Here is a 25,536-nt window from a genome sequence, read left to right as displayed (position 1 = left end):
CACTATGGAATTTGCTGTAAACAGTGATAAAGTTTGCTTGGTTCCTGCCCTCAGGGATCTTCTAGCATATCAGAACATACAGACAGTAAACCTGTAACCCAAATATATAACAAAAAATTGTAATATATACTATTAAGAAAAAGGATTCTATGAAATAAAATACCTTCTCCCTTTTTAGTTATTTTTTTTATAATACCTTTATACATGAATCATTTGCATTATAGTATTAAACTAATACATAATGTAATAGTTAAGATTGTAGATTCTGAAACCAGATTGCCTGTATTCAAAATCTGGCTCTGCCATAACCAGCTGGGAGACTTTAAGCAAGTTATCTAATCTCTCTGTGACTTACCTTCCTCATCTGTAAATAGGATTGATGTTAGTGCATACTGTTTTCTTGAGTGAAAGTGCTAATATCTATAAATCACTCAGAGCAGTGCCAGGCACATTATAAGTGCTGTGTAAATGTTGGCTGTAGTATGTATGTAAAACGTTAAACTACAACGTACTCTTACCCTCATTCATAACCCTTTTCCCTAGAGGCAATAATTTTTAAGAGTTTGGTGTAAGTCCTTATATTTTTCGTAAATATATATGTACATATATACACATATCCTGTTTTTAAATTTTCCATATAAAATTGATATCATGCTAGAATGTAAGTCCACATTTTTTTTCTGCTCTGTTTGCTGCTTAGTCCTCAGTGTTTAGAATAGTATCTGGCACATAATGGTCAATAACTGTTTGTGGAATGAATGAATGAATACTATAACGTATCATTTGGAGACTGGCCTCTTGATTTCTCTACTTGGCCATCTCCTATGAGCTTTACTTCCATTCTTCTTGAACTACCTACTCTCACCACACTCTAGAACTTGTCCTACCTCTGAGATTTTAAATGCAAACGTCTTGGCTTCTGACTGTAATCTTCTTTTTTTTTTTTTTAATAAATTTTTGACATATAATTTATCTACCACAAAATTCACACATTTTAAGTATACACAATTCAGTGATTTTTAGTAAATTTACAGAGTTGTTTACTTACGCACTATGATTCAGTTTTAAAACCTTTTCATGGCTCCAATAAGATCCTCTGTCTTTTTTTTTTTTTTTTTAATCTTTTCAACTTTGTCCCTGAGTTACTCCTACTCTACCTGTTTTTAGGTTTTAAATTCTCTAGCTTCAGTACTACTGTCCCATTTTGTAGCCTTCTGCTGCAATTAATTTTTTTCCTTTCCATCTTAGATTCTATATCTTCCCAGCTCCTTTCTGCCAGGTGAAACCATCAATTCTGGGTTAATCCATTTATTTACTCTCTTTGTCTGCTAAACTGGCTTCTGAGTACTGTAGGATACAAAACAAAACAAAAACAAAAAAATCACAACAGAATGGTGCCACTGTGAATTCAAGGTCTTCAATTTCACTTGGGCCCTTCCCTGCCCTGCCTTTTTTCTGCTTTTCTCTAATTATCTTACCATTCTCTACCCTCTTTACTCAAATGTTAACCAAGCCTGTCCCAAGGCTTTGCCTCCTACTTCATAGAGAAAATAGAACTCATCAGTCTAGCAAAGTGGTTGTCAAAGTGTGCACTGAGGAGTCTCCTGAGACCCTTTCAGAGGATGTGCATGGTCAAAATCATTGACCTCCATGTTGTTAAACTTAGTTAACACCTTTTTGTCCTTACCTTTTGAACTTGTGTCATTGTTTATAGTGCCTTAAAATAAGCCCAAGTGTTAAGTTTCTTTGATATAAACTTCCTCTGATTTTCCTCATACCATCTGATCATTCGTATTTATGTCATTTTGTTCCTCTTTGAACATCTGCAGCTGTTCTTGGGGTTGTGTCTTAGGCTTTCATCTTTTCTCTCTGTACTTCCTCCTCACTGTACAGTCTTATCTACTCTCTTGGTTTGTTTTGCCTTTTTTCTTTGTTGATCTTCGTGCATTTGACTTCCAGGTATATATCAATAGCCTAAATTTTCTCCAGAGCTCTGGATTAATGGTATCATAGGTTTGTAGTGAGGATTACTTGAGAGTAAGCATTTAAAACACCTAACACAGGGGTGCCTGGGTGGCTCAGTCGGTTAAGCGTCCGACTTCAACTCAGGTCACAATCTCGCGGTCCGTGAGTTCAAGCCCCACGTCAGGCTCTGGGCTGATGGCTCAGAGCCTGGAGCCTGCTTCTGATTCTGTGTCTCTCTCTCTCTCTCTGCCCCTCCCCCGTTCATGCTCTGTCTCTCTCTGTCTCAAAAATAAATAAACGTTAAAAAAAATTTTAAAAAATAAATAAACACCTAACACTGTGTCCGGTACATAATGCTTAAATAAATATATAATGCTATGTATGTAAATAAAATTATTCTTATCTTCATCTTCATTGTCATTTGTCATTATTTTCATGGAAATATACCTTAATACCTTACTATACCTAAACCCCAGTATGTCTAAAACTGAGTTTATCCTTATTCCTCCTCCAAAAAATTCTGCAAAGAAACATGTTTCCTTCCAGTCCTTTCTCTTCCAATAAATGTGGCACCACCAAGAAATCAAGGCATCATCTTCAACTCCTCTATTCTGCCACACCCTCCACATCTAGTTAGTCATCAAGGCTTGACCATTTTATTCTTTGTATGTATCCTGAATCAACACATTGCCCTAATCTTTGTTAAAGCCACCATCATTTTAGTTTTCCACAGTAGCCTTCTCACTTGTATCTTTAGTACTGTGCGTTCTCTAGGTAACTTGGTCATTTCTCTTTTTCACTCTTCGGAAGCAAATTCTGCTATTTCTTGAGATGTCTTAGTAGTCTGTGCATGATTTGACTTTTCATTACCTCTCTAGCCCATCCCCTCCATAGACACACTCACCACAGCTTCTGTCACTAAGCCACACTCAGTGGTTTCAGTTCTCAAATAAGCCACATTTTCTTATGACCCTTTACATGTGTAATTTAATTTGTGTGAAATACTCTTCCCTTTCTTCACAGAAGTATCTTTAATTCATTAGTCTCTTGCTCAGAGACTTCAGGAAGCCTTTTCAGAAATAACCTCTATACCTTTATCTTATTAATATCCCTTCTGAGTGTTTCATGTACTTCAATTCTTTTCTCAGTTTTTAAAAGGAAAAGCTCATATTTTAAAAACTTCTGACATTCTTGTTTTTTAATATGGTTAGTATTAAGTTGGTTTTAGGAGTCAAAATATTCTTCATCCAAGATTTTTGTCATGTTCTTTCAGAGTGTGCAGCTGACTTTAAAACTTGACTTAAACTTGTAATTTCTAACAAAATATAAATTTCCAGTAAAATTTAAATAAAAAATTTGTGTGCTAATGTGTTTCATTCTCTATAGTAGTGTAATTATTGTTGCACTTAACATTTTAGGAACCATAATTTTAGAATGCAACTTTTTTTTTTTCTAACTTAGGATATGTGAACTTTTGCAAAGTGGAGCCATAATGAATAAATTTTACCAGCCTCATGAAGCGCATATTCCCTACCTCCTACAGCTGTTCATTGACTACAATCTCTATGGAATGAATTTAATAAATCTGGCTGCTGTCAAGTTCCGAAAAGCAAGAAGGAAAAGTAAGGTTAATTTCTCAAGTTCAAATTAAAGTTTGAGACAAGTGTTAATGTAATTAATGATTTATAAAATAACATATACTTAGAAAATAACTACTGGGTGGATAAAGAATAAAAAAGAAATATGCAGAATGGTATTAGGTTTTATCAGGAAAAGGAATCTCAAAAGAAAATTTTTTGGTAATTGATTGAAGTAGAATTCACATACCATACATCTCACTCATTGAAAATGGACAATTCATTGGCTTAGTATGTTCACACAGTTGTACAACCATCACCACAATCAAATTTAGAACATTTCCAGCACCTCTAAAAGAAAGCCTGTAGTCTTTACTACTATGTTTTACTGGGAAAAAACATTTTTAGATTACATATCTGATAAATTACATGTATCTAGAACATACAAAGAACTCTTTCTTAATAGTAAGAAAGCAAAAACCCAATTAAAAATGGCCAAGGGGCGCTTGGGTGGCTCAGTCAGTTGAGCATCCAACTCTTGATTTCAGCTCAGGTCATGATCCCAGTGTCGTGGAATTGAGCTCCATGTCAGGCTCCATGTTCAACTTGGAGCCTGCTTAAGATAGTCTCTCTCTTGTGCTCTCTCTCATTCCCCCCCCCCCCCCCCGTCCCTCCCCAACTGCCCCCTCTCCTTCTCTCTCTAAAATTAATTTAATTTAATTTAATTTAAAAATGGCCAAAAGACCTGGACAGATACTTTAGCAAAAAAGATGTAAGGATGGCAAACACATGAAAAGATGATTGTTAACATTATGTATCATTAGGGAAATGCAAATTGACACCACAAAGAGCTTCCACTACATACCTATTAGAATGGCTAAAATCTAAAAACTAGCAATACATGCTGGTAAGGATGTGGAAGGAGAGCAAGTCTCCTTCTTTGCTGGTGGGAATGCAAAATAGTGCAACCACTTTGGAATACAGTTTGGCAGTTTCTTATAGTGTTAAACATAGACTTATTAAACATAACGTTATAAACATAAACATTCCTTCTCATTTATCCAAGTGATTTAAAAGTTGTATCTGCCCAAGAACCTGTATGCAAATGTTTATAGCAGCTTTATTCATAATTGCTAAAGGTCTAAAGTAACCAAGATGTCCACTTTGTTGTGGACAATGGATAAACTGTGGGCAGTGGATAAACTGTGATGTAACCATACAGTGGAATACTATTTATCAATAAAAAGCATCAAGCTATTGATTCACACAACATTGGTGAGTCTTTAATGCATTTTACTAAGTGAAGGAAGCCTGACACAAAGGGCTACTAATTGTATGATTCCATTCATACAACATTCTGGAAAAGACAAAATGATAGAAATGGAAAGCATATTAATGGTTTCCAGGGATTGGAGGAGAAGGGAGTATTAACTACAGAGCAAATGTACAGAGGAACTTTTAGGGTGAAGGAAGGAATATAGACTGGCATGGGTCTATATATTTATCAAACGCATAGAACTATACCTTCCTTAACCAAATGTTGAAGGTTAACATCCCCAGTGGTGTCCTATATATTGTGTACCCCTCAGATGATGTGATGAGGAGGATACTTCCTCTCTGTGATATTCTTTCAAAAACCCATGACCATAGTCTAATGATGAGAAAAACATCAGACAAACTCAGATGGGAGTGAGGAGACGTTCTACAGGTTACCTCTCAAGGCCATGAAAAACAAGGAAAGACTGAGAAATAGACCAGAGGAGACCTAGGGAGACATGATAACTAAATGCAGTGTGGTGTCCTAGATTGGATCCTGAAACAAAGCAGACAACAGTGGAAAAACTGGTGAAAGTCAAATATAATGTCTAGTCTAGTTAAATATTAATGTACCGGTGTCAGTTTCTTTATTTTGATATAGGTACTGTGGTAATGTAAAATGCTAACAGTAGGAGAGACCTGGTAAACAATGTATGGAAACTCATACTATCCTTGCAATTTTTCTGTAAATGTAAAATTATTCCAAAATAAAAAGGTTAATGGGAGAAAAAAAGAATATAACAGGTTGGTTATCAGAATCAAATATAGATGAGAGTTCAAGTAGGATTGAGGATTGGAAAAGATTATAGACCGTGAACAGTAGGCGTTTATAGGAAAAGGAAGTAATTTTCATGAAAGTTTGTTTCCAGTAGGTAAAAAGTGTGAGAAAAATTTGAATTCTCAAATATATGTAAGACATTTATTTCAGTTACTGAAGTTAGATGAGTATTAGAATGTTAATTGGAAGGAATTTTTTTCAAAATATGGAAAATTTTTACAACACAGAAATACATGAAATTTAGTTGGGGGAAATTAAAAGGAAAATTGCTGTGAGTATGATGAAATAAAATTTATATCTTAATTCATTATGCTAAATAGCCCTCAGGTTTTTGTTTGCTTTATTTTGCTTGTTTTGTATAAAAGATTATAGTGAAATCACGGGAAGAATAAGTGAATCACTTTTTGTATTTCATGTTTCTCAGACACCATTAAACTGACAGTAAACTTCTTATTAAAACTTAATTCCTACATATTACATGTATATATGCATAATTCAACATTTTTATCTTATAAGACAAGTTATCCTAGTACATAATGTAGTCTTACTTTTGAAAATGGAGTAAATTCAAAAGTGAAAAAGATGTAGAAATTTTAATAGTATATATGCATATACAATTTTTCTCTCAGTACTTCAGTTATATGATCATGTGTCAGATGAACTGGAAATGGTGCTAATTACTACAGTTGTTAAGGTGAAGTATGTAAAGTAAATAGAGTATTTTGAGCACATAGAGGCATTTTATATTTTTTACCATCCATAGTTGAAAAATTATAATAATATATATATTTAAATTAGGGAGTTTCCCTGTTCTTTAGGAAAATATGCTAAAACAACGCATAAGAAGTGTAGGTAAGATATGAATTTTTTATGATGTTATCAGTAACTCTGAATCAGTAAACTTGTATAGACTCTTTATTCACATAAATTTATTAGAAAATAATATTTATGGTAATGTACAACTCTACAAAGTAATTTCATATTAATGCCCTAGCCACCTAATAGCAAAGCGTTTAAAAACTTCTGAAGATATGTAGAATCAGTTTCATGTTTTGGCATATGTTTTGCTGAAATAGCAAAGATGGTAATACCTAATCTCAGTCTTAATTACACCATTTTGTGATCAAGCTAAACAAATAAGAAAAAGTATTAAATTTAGGTGGATTAGAAAATTGCAAATTTAGTGTCTTTCTCAATGGTAGGATTCTTTCTATGCTACTCATTTATGCTTTCTCTTAGAATTTAAATTCCCACAAGAGATCGCAAAACAGTTGCTAAAATTTAGAGAATACTTTCAAAGCATGACCCCAGGACTCAGTTCCTGAAACTTAGACAACTAAGCAAACGTGCATTGTCCCCTTCTACTGGTGGTCAAATTGTATTTGCATTTCCACTCACTGTTAACTGCCATCACTTCTGGAATGCGTTGCATATTTTCTCTTTGTTCAAGGATTAGTATTAAAGTATGTTTTGAATTTTATCTGGAATTTGAATTCCATTAGAATTTTAGTTTAGACTCATACAGAATACCCTAGGAATTTAAAGTCTATAAACAATCTTAACTCTTCATGATTTTCAAAATGAGATTTTAATCCTACCACAATAGCACATTTAAATGTATCATACTAGTATGTAAGCATTGTAGCTGTTTCTCTTTCATATCGATATTAGAAATACTTTCTTCCCCTTTTACTTTAGAGCCACTATTCTCAACTGTACATATGTGTTCCTGTGTGTGTATGAATTTTAAGGACACAATTGTAGGAACTAGTCATGTTTATATATTATTTTACTTAAAGGGTATTTATATGCAAGTTAAAAGTAGAACTTATCTTCTTTTACCTTTCTGTTCCTAGGTGATTCGATGCGTACAACTGGATCTTGCAAGGATCAGCTACCAGGAAATTCTCTTACTGGTACTTTATTTCGGTGGGAAGAAGATGAAATACCAAGGTTAGTTAATGTTGTAAAGGGAAAAAAACCTATTTGTGTATATCCTACTGTATTCAAAACTCAGTGGTTATTATAATTTAATTTTAATCTTCATTTTTTTAATCGATAAGCTTGTCAGAGAAGCACATCTCAACATTAGTGTATTACATGGAATCACAGATCACAGATTTTATTTTTATTTTATGTTTTTTTCTTTTTATTTTCTTTTTTATTTTTTTAAACTTACATCCAAATTGTTAGCATATAGTAAAACAGTGGTTTCAGTAGATTTCTTAGTGCCCCTTACCCACTTAGCCCATCTCCCCCTCCCACAACCCTTCCTATAACCCTCAGTTTGTTCTCCATATTTATGAGTCTCTTTTGTTTTGCCCCCCTCCTTGTTTTTATATTATTTTTGTTTCCCTTCCCTCTTATGTTCATCTGTTTTGTCTCAAATTCCTCATATGAGTGAAGTTGTATGATTTTTGTCTTTCTCTGACTAATTTCACTTAGCATAATACCTTTCAGTTCCATCCATATAGTTGCGAATGGCAAGATGTCGTTCTTTTTGATTGCCGAGTAATACTCCATTTTGTGTGTGTGTGTGTGTGTGTGTGTGTGTGTGTGTGTGTGTGTATACCACATCTTTATCCATTCATCCATCGATGGACATTTGGGTTCTTTGCACACTTTGGCTATTGTTGATAGTGCTGCTATAAACATGGGGGTGCATGTGTCCCTTTGAAACAGCACACCTGTATCCCGTGGCTAAATGCCTAGAAGTGCAATTGCTGGGTCATAGGGTAGTTCTATTTTTAGTTTTTTGAGGAACCTCCATTCTGTTTTCCGGAGTGGCTGCACCAGCTTGCATTCCCATACTTTTATTTTTTTTATATTAAATATAATTTATTGTCAAATTGGTTTCCATACAACACCCAGTGCTCATCCCAACAGGTGCCCTCCTCAATGCCCATCACCAGCTTTCCCCTCTCCCCCACCCCCCATCAACCCTCAGTTCGTCCCTCAGTATTTAAGAGACTCTTATCGTTTGCCTCCCTCCCTCTCTATAACTTTTTTTTTCCCCTTTCCTTTCCCCCATGGTCTTCTGTTAAATTTCTCAGTGGAATCAGATTTTAAACACTGACCTTGAAAATAGGATGAAAATGGGCCTAGTTATTACCTAATTAATAAAAGTAATTGGGTATAAATTTTTATACTTCTTTCCAACATATGTCTTCATTATGCATTCTGAATTGATATGCTATGACTTGTCAAATAAAAATCACATGATAAAATAACAATTTAAAATCTAAGAAGCAAATATTTTTGAAAAAATAACCCCCAAATTTCTAAATGTTTTTATGGAAAAAAGTGGGTTGACATACTACTGTATATGAATAAGTAATTTGCCATTTTTTTTAATGTTTATTCATTTATTTTGAGAGAGAGTCTACACAGGGAGTGGCAGAGAGAGAATCCCATGCAGGTTCCATGCTGTTAGCCTGATGCGGGGCACTGTGCTGTCAGCGCAGAGTCTGATACGGAAGTTAAGAAGGAATCTCATCAAGGGCACCCGAATGGCTCAGTCGGTTAAAACGTCCAACTTCAGCTTAGATCGTGATCTTGTGGCTCCTTAGTTCAAGCCCCACATTGGGCTCTGTGCTGACAGCCTTAGAGCCTGGAGCCTGCTTCGGATTCTGTGTCTCCCTCTCTCTCTGCGCCTCCCCTGCATGTGCGTGCGCTCTCTCTCTGTCTCAAAAATAAACATTAAAAAAACAGAAGATGTCTAAGAAAGAATCTCATTAAATAATGATAGAAACACATTGTTTAGTGACAGAAATATTGTGCCAGAATAAAACTTCAAGGACTTCAAAGTGAAATGACACCCTACCTCTTGATTGACCTTGACAAGTATCAGGACTTTTTGACATACATGCACACACACTTACACATATGCATACATGTGTACTTCTTGGTTCCTTCTCAGATACGGCAGAAGTATTTTTTAATCAGATTGAAATGGCATAATTTCTTTTCACATCAAATTCAAGTTCTAATCAGTCCAGACCAAATTGATCAATAAGCAACTTGCTTTCTTCATTTTTTTATGCCTGTGATACAGTTTCTCTATCTCTCTGAAATTGGAATACATCAACTTGACTCAAAATTTTACCTATTCACTAGAGCCCTTGATTTTCAGAGTTCTATATTTTTAATAACTTGTTTTTGCATGATCAAATAAGACCAGAGTTTATTAGCATTTGAAATCTTTTTGTAAGCAAACTATCTTTCTAGCTAGGTCATAGTAAAGCTTTATTGGTTAGAAGTAAGTTTGGGGAGACCCTACATGTTATAATGAAAAGTTTACATTTTAAAATGTTTTTAAAAGAAACCTATTTTATTACTCTTAACGAATGACAACTTATTAGCAAAGATATGTGTAGGCAAACTAGTGAAATTAGACAAGGTATTCAGAATTAAAATCTGTAATAAATACAGTATAGCTATATATTTTTGTCTCAGATTATCCCATATTTTTGTATTTTGGAGATGCTTACATTGTAATAAACATGAAAATCCATTATTTCATCAAGTACAAGTAACATAATGTCAAAAAATTTTACTATAAATCAGTACTCTTTAGATTTTTATCAGTCTCATTTCTATCCCCAGTGCTGCTAGCACCATCTTGCTGGGTGCCTTTTTTTTTTTTTTTAACAAATATTTTATATTCCTTCACAAACATTATTACAAGGACTATGACAAATAGCAGCAAACTCATAAGAGATGGGAGTGCTGAGTTAGCAGTTCTACTAAGCCTACTTGTTAACTCATTATAAATTACCACATATCATGGACCTTCAGAGTCATTTGCCAGAGTGTTGAATCTACACATGTCAAGTATGCTGAAGTAATCTCAACCCTGACTGCCCATCAGTTGATCAAAAGAGACGTTTTAAATTGTAGATGTCTGAGCTCCACCCTAAGTGATTCTAATTAGTAGGTCTGTTGTGTTAAGCTAGGAACAGAAATGTTCAGAGAGGCACAATTGTCTAGTTACTGTCATATTACTTATCTATTTTTCATGACTGTAATGAATTGTTTATATGTATTTGCTGACTCAAATTTTTACTTGTGGTGTTTTATCTACAGGAGACATTTTTAATTGTGCAAACTATTTCCTTTCCCTAGGAACACTTCCTATTCTGAATGTCTAAAGTAGTTTTGTAATAAGGGCAAGAAATGGTTATAAATTTCTACTATGAGATTGCATTTTGTGATGTTATTGTTACCCTCCTTTATCACAGATGTGCTACTCCTGGAAAATTCACTCTTGAAATTTACAATATAATTCTTCCAAAAATTGTGAAACTTTTTGATATAAGGAAAAAACTGTTGACTAAAAACTATTTTATCTACTACTTTAATTCATGGCAAAACTTATGTCATTAAATTATATGAATAAAAAAGACAAGCTACATTGAGAATTATTTTTTCTAAAAGTAAAAAGGGATATATTGTGATAGGTTGGCTAATATGTCCCTTCTGTATCAATGGTAAAAAGATATGTGTGTGTGTTTTATCTACATGTATATACGTATATACATACAGATTTATTTGAACTATAACAATTCTGTGGTTAAACAAATTTCTAAAGTTTCGTCAGATTTCTTGAGGGATAGACAACGGAAAATGAGGTTTTGCTAATATGTTTCTCTTAAAACATAAAAGAAATCTTTCAAATAAAAATGTTAATCAAATCTGCTTTCTAGTAAAAGTTCTCCTTTTCATTTGGGGTCTGTATTAGTAGAAGATCTAAATTTTGGAATGAGTAAACTGGTATCCACATTAGATGTATATTCATTCCTTCAAGCAGGGACACATATATGGTGTCTTCCTGATTTTATTTATTTTTTTTGTTTGTGGCTCTGAAAAACAAAATGCTTTTGAGTCACACAGCATTAATGGGGAATAATCCTCTGCATTATTACAATTATTACAGCTATACAATTATTACAATTGTTACAATTATTATTACAATTATGACAATTTTGTCATAAAAATTAATGACCTCATGGTATCACCACTTCTCTTAGCCATGATCCCATTGTTGAACTCCTGTGATTTCTCAGTTTGCAGTTATAGAGACTTTTAAAGCATTCCTCAGCTCAGCAGTAGTTGAGGGCAGGGAGAACAGTATCATCTGCTCACTTTTCAGTATGTCACTTCCCCTGATCTCTTGTAGCATACTCTGTCCTCATTTTTAACAACTGTTTGTGATTGCTAAGAAAGATGTCTCTGGGCAAGTGATTTTGCATATGTATATGGTTTTTGATGTATCCCTCTGTTGTCCCTCTGTTATCTAATCCCATTCTACCCTGAATATGACTCACATGCTAAAACATTGTACATTCTTTATATATAAAATATAATGAACCAAAATATGTAAAATATACTGCAAAAGTATCTCAACAGAGCAGGTTTTGTATTTTTCTCTTCCTGTTTTTTATTTATATGTACACACAGAGTATCAGTTGGGTCATGAATAATTGTGACTAAACATGAAAGTTCTATAAGCAAAGTCTTCAGAAAATTTGCTCTTATGTAGTTATTATATATGTATATTTATTTAATCTGTTATTTTATTTTATTTTTTTAAATAATCTTGTGCCCAACTTGGGGCTCCAAGATCAAGAGTTGCATGCTCCACCAATTGAGCTGGCCAGGCACCCCTAATTATTATATTTTTTTAATAATCTTTTTAATACAGCTCTTTAATACTGGAAGGTGTTGAACCACGGAGTACATGTGAATTAGAAGTGGATGCTGTCGCTGCTGATATCTTAAATCGGCTAGACATTGAAGGTATGTGCACAATTAATGTGTTTGTATTTTTTTTTTAAGTTTATTTATTTATTTGGGGGTCGGGGGGAGGGAAGAAGGGCGGAGAGAGAATCCCAAGCAGGCTGTGCACTGTGCAGAGTGCAGAGCCCAACATGAAGCTCGAACTCACAAACCATGAGATCATGACCTGAGCCAAAATCAAGAGACGCTTAACCAACTGAGCAACCCAGGCGCCCCTATATGTTTTTATTTTTAAAATTTAATGACTAAAGTACAGTGGGAAAAGTAGGGAAGAAAACATTAGTAGAGAAGTAACATGTTATAGAAGGAGGATGCAAAACGTTATGAAGATTTCTTAACCTCTGATGAGATGGTCATTATTTTTTCATTAATATTTTCATTCATGTGAGTATGTTTGCATAGACATAAGCCTAAAGTAAGTGTGACACTAAATACATTAGCCATCATTAAAGAATTTAATATACTCTGTCTTTTAAACTTACAATTTTCAGTTTATATAAAAGGGAGGGGACTCTTAGGTATATTGGCTGTCATCAGATATTTTGGTCTTATTCACCACTTGCTGGGTTTTGGGGAGCCAGTAGGAGGAAAACAAAAAGGAGTAATAAATGTAGGTTGGGTAGTTTGGTCATTATGTTACACAAAACAGGTAAATGGTTGTTTTTGGTTTTTTTTAAGTCAGTACTTATTTTTTTAAAGTTTGAATTTCTTTTTTTGAGCAAGTATTTTTTACTTTGACCCTTGTCGTATTGAAGTATTGTTGTAATTATAGCTAAAATTGGTGGAAACCCTGGTCTCCAGGCCATATGGGAAGATGAAAAGCAACGGCGAAGAAACAGAAATGAAACTTCTCAAATTAGCCAACCCGAATCACAAGGTATAAACCTAATAGTATTCTGGTGACATTTTTTTTTTTACACCAGATATTCTAATGGAAAAGTTTAAGCCATTGAGTTTTTACCTTAACATTAAATTTTACTTTTCAAATTACCTTTCTGTTCTGTATATTTTTTCCTATTGTCATTGCTCTGAACTGTAATTCTTTATCTCCCAGGTGTCATTCATTGTTCTCTCCTTCTATCCGCCCCTGCCCGCCCAAGAATTGGCATCCTCATTGTCCTTGGTTTTCACCTTACCTCTTGCCCCACCTCTTTGCTCCTTTTTTATTTTCTAGTATATTCTAGCCTTTTGTATTTCCAAATGAGCCAGAATACTCACAGAAGATCATGGGTCCCAACTTAGAGACACCACACTATTTTGTTCATATAAACTCCCACTTTAATCATCTTATACAGCTTTGAAGAAAATACTCATTTTATATATTCTACAAAAAGAATTTGAGGGCTTACATAAATGCCATGTACACAACAAAAATTTTTAAATAAAAGTAAAAGAATAAAAGACCTAATTCAGAAGGTAAATATATTTGTAATATAGCAGTAAGCATACATTGAAGTCCAATTAAAATTTTTATTATGTCTTGGGCACTAAAAATGCTGTGGTAAATTTTGAATGCCTTCTAAAATAGAACTATTATATTTTACAGGGTAGAAGTTTCTAGGTTCAGAGTGTGCAATACATTTATAGGTACAGAACAGTGTTTTTGTTTTAGATTTAAGTTATAATTATAGAACTTAATCTTGAACTGACTTTAAGTGCTTAATTTTATAGCTTCATTAACAACCATTTCTCTTTTGTTTGCTGTTATGGTAGAACTACTTTTAGGTGGTATTATGTGTGTCAAGAGAAAGATAAGAAATTGTTACCATTTTAAAAGCTACTCTAAGAAAAAGGAAAATATGTCATTCGTTATCTACATTTTTTAATGCACTTTTAAAATTCAAAGATCGCAGGTTTGTGCCAGCAACAGAAAGTGAAAAAATTTTTCAGAAGAGACTTCAGGAAATTCTCAAACAGAATGATTTCTCTGTGTAAGTCGTTATTTATTATAGATCTCAAAACTAATTTTATTGCTTTGTTATCTAGTTTGTTATAAAGGATATGTTTTAATTAACCAGAACATTATCAGGATCTGTGGACTACAGCGATGGATCTCAGGAGTTCTCTGCTGAGTTAACGTTGCACTCTGAAGTTCTGTCTCCTGATATTCTTCAGTGTACGCCAGCTAATCTGGTAGAAGTCCACAAAGATACAGAGTTGAGCAAAGGTGAGGTTTTCAAGTATGCAGAAAATACTATAATAGACATCTGTATATCTGGCACGGTTAATATTACTACTTGGTTGAATTAGCTAAGTTTCTCCCATTCCTTTACCTTTTCTTGATCTCTAGATGTAAGCACTATTCTAAGTTGGTGTAAACTGTTCCCATATATGATTTTATATTTTCTTATATATGTATGTCCATGATATATACTGTTATTTTATATTTAAAATCTTACATAAAATAGGGTCCTACTTGGCATAAAGTAAGCAACTTGCTTTTTTCATTCGACATAGTTTTTTATTAATTGAGGTATAATTTGTATAATATAATATGCACTCATTCAAGGTGTACAATTGATTGATTTATCGGAAGTTTATAGAGCTGTGCAGGCATCCCCATAATTCCATTTTAGAACACCTGCTTCACCTCAGAGGATTCCTTGTGTCCATTTGCAGTCATATCCGTTCTCATCTCCAACCCCAAGTAACCTCTAATCCACTTTCTTGTCTCAAGATCTGCCTTTTCTGGGTGTATCATATAAATGAAATCCTACAATATGTGATCTTTTGTGTCTTCTTTCATTTAGCTTAATGTTTCAGGTTCATCTGTATTGTAGTATCTATCAATATTTCTTTCCTTTTTATTGCTGGATAGTATTTCATTGTATGGATATACCATATTTTGTTAATTCAGTCATCAGTTGATTGATATTTGAGTTATTTTCACTTTTTGGCTCTTAATGCTGACGTGAACACTTGTATGTAGGTGTTTGTGTGGATGTAGTGTTTTCATTTCTCTCGAGAGACACCAAGTAGTGGAATTGCTGGCTCATTTGGTGAACTTGTATTTAACTTTTGCATAAACTACAAAACTGTTTTCCACAGTGATTACACTGGTTTACATTTCCTCCATCAGTATGTGAAGGTTCCAATGATCCTGCATCCTCACTAACACTTGTTATTTGTCTTTTTTTGTATAGCCATCCTAGTGTGTGAAATGGCATCTCATTATGGCTTTAATTATCATTTCCCTCATCACTAATGATGTTGAGTATCTTTTATGTCAACATATTACAACTTTGATCTATCTTTGTTCATACATGTTTCTAGTTCACTCACTTCAGCTGCTGATTAGTGTTCCTTTGTATGACCAAACAAGTTTATTAGCCCTCTACAACTATTAGATGATTTTCACTTTTGCACTGTTATTAATAGTGTTATTTCTGTCATTTTGTGGCTGTATGCAAGAGTGTCTCTATAGAAGACATATAGAAGTGTAATTTGCCAGGTCTTAGGGTATATGTACTCTACCTAGATAGCATATGTTCTAATAGAGTTTCTGTAAAAATGTAGTTAGCTTATACACAGTTGGTAAATAAAAGAATAATCAAAGTTTTATTCCATAGTCACATTGTTTCATATGCAGTTTTTCTAAGCAAGGGAGCCAGAGTAGCAGGAGTAAAATTACAGCTTTAAGCAGTAATAGAAAAGCCTCTTTTATACTGCCTCATTAGCAGCAGAGGCTCTTTTGACCATATATATTTTTAAAGACTTTATTTTATTTATTTCTTGAGAGGAGGAGAGGGATAGGGAGAGAGCGCAGAGTCCAACATGGAGCTCAGTCTCATGACCCTGAGATCATGACCTTAGGCAAAATCAAGAGCCAGACACCTAACCGACTGAGCCATCCAGGCACCCCTCTTGACCATATTAAACTACAATTCAAAATGAGCATCTACACTCAGGGCTTCCCCCTCCCTAAGAGATGCATCCCAGCATTGTGCAATCTCGGACTCATGGCAAGTTACACCTGAGATCTCTTGAGCTCCCCTTAATGGCAGCCTACTGGCTCAGAGTTCTGCTTGCATTTGCTTTTCTTAGCATCTGCTAGCCGCACTCTAATAAAAAATGTACCCAGCATTTCCATACTGTTATTTTCAGAGCATTTTAATATCCACTATGACAGCTTCTAGCCACACTGGGCTGATCAGAGTTATCTCCTTGGGTGCCACTTATTGGAATTTGTTAGTGCTGTGGTTACAAAGTTGCATTGGTTTTGCCTTAACCTTTCCACCCATAAGCTCTGTTATTTTTAGAGCTCCATTTTTCAGATTCAAAGTATGTTAACAATAAAAACATCATTATAGTAGTAATACCATATTACAAAAATTAGTCTGTAAAATGATTATATCTAAGTTTACATTCCCACAATGTATTAGAGCTTATATTTAAATTCTTTTATTTATTTTGAGAGAGAGAGAGAGGAGAGAGAGAATCCCAAGCGGGCCCCATGCCATCAGCACAGACCCACCTGATACAGGGCTCAAACTCACAGACCATGAGAGCATGACCTGAGCCAAGATCAAGAGTCAGACACTTAACTGACTAAGCCACCCAGGCACCCCTAGAGCTTATATTTAAAATTTTTTGGGGCGCCTGGGTGGCTCAGTCGTTTGAGCGTCTGACTTCAGCTCAGGTCATGATCTCGCGGTCCGTGAGTTCGAGCCCCGCGTCGGGCTCTGTGCTGACCGCTCAGAGCCTGGAGCCTGTTTCGGATTCTGTGTCTCCCTCTCTCTCTGACCCTCCCCCATTCATGCTCTGTCTCTCTCTGTCTCAAAAATAAATAAACGTTAAAAAATGTTTTTTTTGCCATTCTGATTCTTTGAAATGGAATCTTCTTAGTTTAATTTGCATGTCCTGATTGCTAATAACTTTGAGCATTTGTGTTTTTCATCTGAGAATTGCTTATTCATATTTGTGGCTCATTTTAAGTGTTTGCACATCTTCAATTTCGTTTTTTTGTTTTTGTTTTTTGACTGTAGTCACCATGTGTGCATTATGTTCTCATGACATTTTTTTGCTATTTATTTTTTTAATAATTTTTTAATGTAATTTATTGTCAACTTGGCTAACATACAGTGTATATACAGTGTGCTCTTGGTTTTGGGGGTAGATTCCTGTGATTCATCGCTTGTCTACAGTACCTAGTGCTCATCCCAACATGTGCTGTCCTCAATGCCCATCACCCATTTTCCCCTCTCCCCCAACCCCATCAACCTGTATTTAAGAGTCAGTTTGTTCTCTGTAATCATCAAGATTTGTTCTCTGTATTTAAGAGTCTCATCGTTTGCCTCCCTCCCTCTCTGTTTGTAACTATTTTTTTTTTTTCCCCTTCTCTTCCCCTATGGTCTTCTGTTAAGTTTCTCAAGTTCCACATATGAGTGAAAACATATGATATCTGTCTTTCTCTGATTTATTTCACTTAGCATAATATCCTCCAGTTCCATCCACGTTGCTGCAACTGGCAGCATTTCATTCTTTCTCATTGCCAAGTAGTATTCCATTGTATATATAAGCCACATCTTCTTTATCCATTCATCAGCTGATGGACATTTAGGCTCTTTCCATAATTTGGCTCTTGTTGAAAGCACTGCTGAAAACATTGGGGGTACCTGTGCCCCTATGAATCAGCATTCCTGTATCCTTTGGATAAATTCCTAGTAGTGCTATTGCTGGGTTGTAGGGTAGTTCTATTTTTAATTTTTTGAGGAACCTCCACACTGTTTTCCAGAGTGGCTGCACCAGTTTGCATTCCAACCAACAGTGCAAGAGGAGGGTACCCATTTCTCCACATGCTTGCCAGCATCTGTTGTTTCCTGAGTTGTTCATTTTAGACACTCTGACTGGTGTGAGGTGGTATCTCAGTGTGGTTTTGATTTGTATTTCCCTGATGGTGAGTGATGTTGAGCATCTTTTCATGTGTCTGTTAGCCATCTGGATGTCTTTGGAAAAGTGTCTATTCATGTGTTCTGCCCATTACTTCACTGGATTATTTGTTTTTCAGGTGTTGAGTCTAGTAAATTCTTTATAGATTTTGGATACTAACACTTTATCCGATATGTCATTTGCAAATATCTTTTCCCATTCCGTTGGTTGCCTTTTAGTTTTGCTGATTGTTTCCTTTGCCATGCAGAAACTTTTTATCTTGATGAAGTCCCAATAGTTCATTTTTGCTTTTGTTTCCTTTTCCTGCGGAGATGTGTTAAGTTGCTGCAGCTGAGGTCGAAGAGGTTTTTGCGTGCTTTCTCCTCTAGGATTGTGGTGGTTTCCTGTCTCACATTTAGGTCTTTCATCCATTTTGAGTTTATTTTTGTGTATGGTGAAAAAGTGGTCTAGTTTCATTCTTCTGCATGTTGCTCTTCAGTTCTCCCAGCATCATTTGCTAAAGAGAATGTATTTTTTCCATTGGATACTTTTTCCTGCTTTGTCAAAGATTAGTTGGCCATATATTTGTGGGTCCAATTCTGGGTTCTGTATTCCATTGGTCTACGTGTCTGTTTTTTCTGCCACTACCATACTGTCTTGATGATTACAGCTTTGTAGTAGAGGCTAAAGTCTGGGATTGTGATGCCTCCTGCTTTGGTTTTCTTTTTCAACATTACTTTGGCTATTCGGGGTCTTTTGTGGTTCCATACAAATTTTAGGATTGTTTGTTCTAATTTTGAGAAGAATGCCGGTGCAATTTTGATTGGGATTGCATTGAATGTGTAGATAGCTTTGGGTGTTATTGACATTTTAACAATGTTTATTCTTTGAATCCATGAGCATGGAATCTTTTTCCATTTCTTTGTGTCTTCTTCAGTTTCTTTCATAAGTTTTCTATCGTTTTCAGCATACCGATCTTTTACATCTTTGGTTAGGTTTATTTGCACATCTTCAATTTTGATATCCATTTAACAACTTCTTTTTCCTTAATGGTTTGGTTTTTGTACCTGGTTTACAAGTCCTTTCCTACCCTGATGTAATGCAAGTGTATCCGTAAAGCTTATGTGTGCTTACAATTTGGTTTTTCACTTTTAGGTCTTCAATGCATCAGAAATGTTACTTGAATATAATAAGGATCTAATTGTATCTATTTTTCTAAATATAAATAGCTAGTTTTTCAACATATTTACTGAAAAAAATTTTATTCCCACTGAATTCTCTCACTTCAGTCATGCAGTCACATTCCCCTACGTTAATGTCACATTGCTGTAATTACTATTGACAGGCAAGTGTTGATATATATCAAGGGCATATATATATCAAGAACCTTAACTTGTTCACCTTCAAAATTGTCTTATCTGCTTTTGATCTTTTTTTTTTTTTTAAGATTTTTTTTATTTCAAGTAACCTCTACACACAACATGGGGCTCGAACTCACAACCCTGAGATCAAGACTAGTACACTCCACTGACTGAGCCAGCCAGGTGCCCCTACTCTTGATCTTTGAAAAAAAAACAAAAAACAAAAAACTGTCCCCTATTAATTTTAGTATCCGATTGTTCATTTCTGGGATTTTATTGAATTTATATACTGATTAATTAACATTTTTAATCTTTCTGTGTGCCAAATCATCTCCTCTATGAACATGATATATTTCTCATTTTACTAGGTCTTCTTTCGTATCTTTTAATAGAGTTTTGCCATTTTCTTTTGTAAAATTTGATATCTTTTATTAGAGATACTCCAGGTGTCTTAATTGTTGCACTTAGGAGTTTATCTTTCAAAAATCACATCTTCTAATTACCGGTATTTAGGAGCTTCACTGAACTTTTGTATGTCAGTCTTATATACAGCAACTTTTATTACCGCGAATAGTTTTTTTTAATGTTTCTTTTTATTTTGAGGGAGGGAGAGAGTGAGCATGCATGCACACACTTACGCAGGGGAGGGACAGAGAGAGAGAGATGGAGTGAATCCCAAGGAGGCTCCACGTGCTGTCCGCATTGAACCGGACCTGGAATCGCACGGTCCATGAGATCATGACCTGAGCCAAAATCAGGAGCCTGATGCTTAACCAACTGAGCCACCAACACACCCTAGTACTAATAGTTTTGTATGTCTTTTCTATTGGATATTTTGTGTGTAGAGTCATCATGTGTAAATAATAACTTTACTACTTCTTTTCCCATCTTCATACTTAAAATTTTTTTAATGCATTGTTTAAGAACTCTAGAATAATGCTAGTTAGAAATAATGGTCTTTTTCCTGGTTTTGAAGGGAAAGGCTTCTATATTTCATCATTAAATATGAAATTTACTACAGGATGTTGATAGATAACTTTAATTAGGTTAATATCTCTCCTCTTTCTTTGCTATGAAGTTTAGTTTTTCAAAACTCATGAATGGGTATTAAATGAAATTTTACCAAATTTTCTGAATTTGAAATAGTCACTTTTTTTTCCTTTTATTATCCCTCTGATAATATAGTTACATTAAAATAATTTTTATTTTCTAATGTCAAGTTATGTGTGCACTACTGAAATAACTCTTCTTTGTCATGGTGTGGTGTTTTTTGAAACATTGCTATGTCTACTTTGCTAACACTTTGTTTGGAATTTATACTTTTTGTTTTTAACCAAGAAAGATTCATACTTTGCTTCATTAAGTGAGTTGTGGAGTTTCGTTTATTTCGAACTTTTTTCAAGAATTTTAATGGTGTATAAAATTGTCAGATCACTATGTTGAAAACCTGAAACAAATATAACACATTATGTCAGCTATACTGCAATTAAAAACAAAACACAATTTTTATTGGATTTGTATAATCTATTTCTTAGAGATTTGATAGATCTCATCTATAAAAACATTCAAACTGAATAGTGGGTGAATTTTGTGTTGGGACTGAAAATAGAGTGAGTGGATTTTGAACTACTAGTTCAATTTCCATAACTGTTACAAGTCTACTCAAGATTTCTATTTCTGTTTGAGTCTGGTTTTATATCATGTTTTTCCTAAGAAATTATTCATTTTATCTGATTTTTCCATGTTTTTGGTATAAAGTTGTTCATAGTAATACTTTAATATCTCTCTTATTTTTGGTACTTTCACTCTTATTTCTAACATTATTTATGCCTTCTATTTTGTTTTGATCATTCTTGTCAGTCTTGTCTATTTTATTGTTAACATTCTGAGAACCAGCTTTTGTTTTTACTGATCCTCTCAGTTGTCTTTTGCTTGGGGATGAGCTATTTTTCACAGTTTGTATATTTGTTCTTTTGTTTTGATGAAATACTCTTTATTAGCCCACTGTGTCCTAGGATGTGTTAAAAATATTTCTTCCTGAGGGGCACCTGGCTGGCTCAGTTGGCTAAGCATCCAACTCTTGATTTTGGCTCAGGTCATGATTTCACAGTTCGTGAGGTCAAGCCCCATATTGGGCTCTGTGCTGAGAGCGCAGAGCTTGCTTGGGATTCTCTCCCCCCCGCCCCACCCCTCCCCACCTCATGCACATGTGAACACATGCACTCTCTCTCAAATAAATAAACTTTTAAAAAACTTTTTCCTGAAGACTTTAACTTTTTGAAAAACTGTTGAAAGCACTTAGTTTTAAGTCTGCATACCAGAAGTAGAAAAACAGAACTGTTTTCCAGTTAGCTGTAACTACATGTCCTTTTTTGCTGTAGTCTTTTTTATCCTACTACTATTTGCTTTTTATTGTTACTCTCTCTCTTTGACTAGATTATAATATGAGACTCATTTTATCTTTATTCTTTTTTTTTTTAATGTTTATTTATTTTTGAGAGAGAGAGAGAGACAGCATGAATGGGGGAGGAGCAGAGAGAGAGGGAGACACAGAATTGGAAGCAGGCTCCAGGCTCTGAGCTGTCAGCATGGAGCCCAACGCGGGGCTTGAACTCACAAACCGTGTGATCATGACCTGAGCTGAAGCCGGACACTCAACCGACTGAGCCACCCAGGCACCCCAATTTTATCTTTATTCTTAAAATTATTGAATCCCTTAGTACAGTTAGACTTATAAAAATCAAATGTTGAAAAAAATTTTTATATTTATCTATTTATTTATTTATTTATTTATTTATTTATTTATTTATTTATTTTTTGGTGTTGTGAAACCGTTTTCAGTTCTTTTTTTTTTTCAGTATATGAAATTTATTGTCAAATTGGTTTCCATACAACACCCAGTGCTCATCCCAAAAGGTGCCCTCCTCAATACCCATCACCCACCCTCCACTCCCTCCCACCCCCCATCAACCCTCAGTTTGTTCTCAGTTTTTAAGAGTCTCTTATGCTTTGGCTCTCTTCCACTCTAACCTCTTTTTTTTTTTTTTTTTCCTTCCCCTCCCGCATGGGTTTCTGTTAAGTTTCTCAGGATCCACATAAGAGTGAAACCATATGGTATCTGTCTTTGTCTGTATGGCTCATTTCACTTAGCATAACACTCTCCAGTTCCATCCATGTTGCTACAAAAGGCCATATTCCATTCTTTCTCATTGCCACGTAGTACTCCATTGTGTATATAAACCACAGTTTTTTTATCCATTCATCAGTTGATGGACATATAGGCTCTGAAAGAAATTTTTAGATCATGAGTTGAAAGCTGAAAAGTGTAAAATTTACAGTTTTAAGCCATAGAGAATAAAGAATTGTATTACACTTTTCCCTTTGTATATTTTAATTTGCAATGATTTTTATCAGAGTAATATAACTGTACAAGCTGGGTAGGATTAATGAGATTGTAAATATTTAGTGAATTACAGATTCAAGGTCCTTGTTTATTTCTTTTTTTTTTTTTTAATCCACGTGACTATTCCTGTGGCTTTTACTAAGTTTTATTATGTTTTTATTTAACATATATATCACTAATGCCTCAAATTTTTAAATAGGTTTGCATTGTCATGTTTCCTAATTTGCACAAATTCTTAACAATAAATTTTAGATTTAAGCCATTGCTTTAATGTTTTTGTATTTTTTGTCATCTTAAGGTCACACTATACACAAAGTGGAGGAAGCTCTTATTAATGAAGAAGCAATTTTGAACCTCATGGAAAATAGTCAGACTTTTCAGCCTCTGACCCAAAGACTGAATGAGTCACCAGTTTTCTGTAAGTAATGATTCTACTACAAATTTTCAGTATTTTAATCAATGAAAGTATGTATGTGAGGGGGGATTTTTCCTTTGGTTTAAAGAGGTTAATGTTGCATGTTCAGTAAATCCTTATTGTAAGTATAAAAATGAAGCCTTGAATTAAATGAAGTAGCTACACAGCTTTTCCTAAAAAAACAATTGTGAAAGAAAAGAATTCCTTTCTTTTTTTTTTTTTTTTTTTTTTTTTTTTTTTTTTTTTTAAGTTTATTTTGAGAGGGAGAGAAAGCACATGTCAGGGAGGGACAGTGGGGGGGGGGGGCAGTGAGAGAGAGAGAGAGAGAGAGAGAGAGAGAGAGAGAGAGAGAGAGAATCCCAAGAGGGCTCCGCACTGTCAGCATGGAGCCTGACACTGGGCTTAATCCATGAACTATGAGATCATGACCTGAGCCAAAGTCAGACGCTTAACTGACTGAGTCACCCAGGTGCCCCCACCCCCACTTCCCTTTTTTTTTTTTTAACTTCACTTTGGTTGGAGAACAGCCATATTGTTTTAGGGGGAAAATGCATTCATTTTGAATTCAAAATTCTCCAAAGTTTAGTACATAATTAAATACCATAATTGAGTCTTCCTTTGTGAGTATCAGAAATTTCCTGAACAATTCTTTTTGAGTCATTAGTTTTTGGCTAGTATAGAACATGACAGTTATTTCTGTGTGTTTTTGCATTTCCCTAGATGCATTTTCATTAGCATCATAAGACATTTGCTAGATTTCATTTCATTAATTTAGTCGAAATTACTGCCATCTTGTTCAGAAATTTATTTAAAATTTCATTATGGGGCATTGGGTGGCTCAGTTGGTTAAGTGTCAGGCTCTTAATTTTGGCTCAGGTCATGATCAAGCCCCACATTGGGCTCTGCACTCTCCTGCTTGGGATTCTCTCTTTCCTTCTATCTCTGTCCCTCCCCTGCTCATGCCCTTGCACTCGCTCTGTCTCTCAAAAATAAACATTAAATTAAAATTTCATTGCAGAAAGTGATATGTCATTGAGTTTCATGCCTCTTGTTTTGCTTGGTGTCATGATTTTATGTTTCTTTTATTGTGAACTTTGTATTTTTTCCATTCTTACTGTATCAAATGAGAGATGGCATCAATTGTGTTCCCAGCTTTCTACAGTGTCCTCTGTCTGTTATCTTCATTTTCATTCGAATGGAACACAAATTGACTAGGACCAGTTCCAAAATTATTGTACACAGTCATATTTCAAGAACAATTTAGACAAGAGTAGGAAACTTTCTTCTTTTATAAATGAATGGCATATCAAGAAAGAAATGATCCAAAGAAAAAATAGGCAGCTAAAAGAGAGGAACACAAAGAAAATGAAAGAATTGAAAAAAAGAGTGAGAGAGGTATATCCTTATTTCATTACATTAGGCAAATAAAATGTATCATTAGTAGATAAATTCCACCTTGCCCTAAGCTTGGAATTTATGTGTTAGTCACAAATGCATTCTCTGTGTTAGTCAAAGAAGTGCAAGTCAAATATCTGTAGTTCATTTGGTAATACTAGTCTTGTTTTTAAGAATGACACAGGAAAAATGGATTGCAGTTCTAGGTTTAAGAAAGATTTTTGCCAAACTGGCTTTTGCAAGCAAATATCTTTTATTTTGGCCTTATGTTTGGTAGCGTATGTGAACCAATTTCTTTAATGTCAGTGAAGAAAACCTGAAGCCTGATATTTTAGTAAATAGGGAGTATATTATCTCATTTGACAGAGAAAAAAGTTATGTATTAGCTTCGAGCAAACCTCCATCTTCATGGTCTTTTTTTTTAATAATAGCTTTTATTGAAATATTTCACATAACCATAAAATTTACCTTCTGGTGTGTACAGTGAATTTTATCATGTTCACAGAGTTATGCAACCATTACCACTATCAACCCAGGACATTTTTAGCACCCCCCCCCCAAAAAAACCCATAACCATTAGCAGTTACTTCTCATTCTTTCCTCCTCTCAGCTCTTGACAACCACTGATCTATTTTCTCCTTTACCGGATTTACCAATTT

General features: G+C 34.6%; 1 protein-coding gene across 5 annotated transcripts in view; it reads left to right on the top strand.

The window, feature by feature from the left end:
• The window catches only part of REV3L (REV3 like, DNA directed polymerase zeta catalytic subunit), a 172,940-nt gene that overhangs the window by 64,866 nt on the left and 82,538 nt on the right, over positions 1-25,536 (top strand). For all 5 annotated transcript variants that reach the window (XR_013555709.2, XM_078447223.2, XM_078447224.2 and 2 more), the window contains 7 exons: positions 3,427-3,587; positions 7,494-7,590; positions 12,341-12,435; positions 13,208-13,312; positions 14,282-14,366; positions 14,454-14,602; positions 23,366-23,485. Coding sequence is in view for 4 of the 5 variants with exons in the window: in XM_078447223.2 (XP_078303349.2) it covers positions 3,427-3,587; positions 7,494-7,590; positions 12,341-12,435; positions 13,208-13,312; positions 14,282-14,366; positions 14,454-14,602; positions 23,366-23,485 (812 nt within the window). In the remaining variant the exon portion in view is untranslated. The remainder of the gene's footprint in view (positions 1-3,426; positions 3,588-7,493; positions 7,591-12,340; positions 12,436-13,207; positions 13,313-14,281; positions 14,367-14,453; positions 14,603-23,365; positions 23,486-25,536) is intronic.

Source organism: Panthera onca, chromosome B2 (genome assembly GCF_046562875.1).
Source record: "Panthera onca isolate mPanOnc1 chromosome B2, mPanOnc1 haplotype 2, whole genome shotgun sequence".
In the NCBI taxonomy this organism is placed as follows: domain Eukaryota; kingdom Metazoa; phylum Chordata; class Mammalia; order Carnivora; family Felidae; genus Panthera; species Panthera onca.
This window is presented reverse-complemented; position numbering and strand designations above follow the sequence as displayed.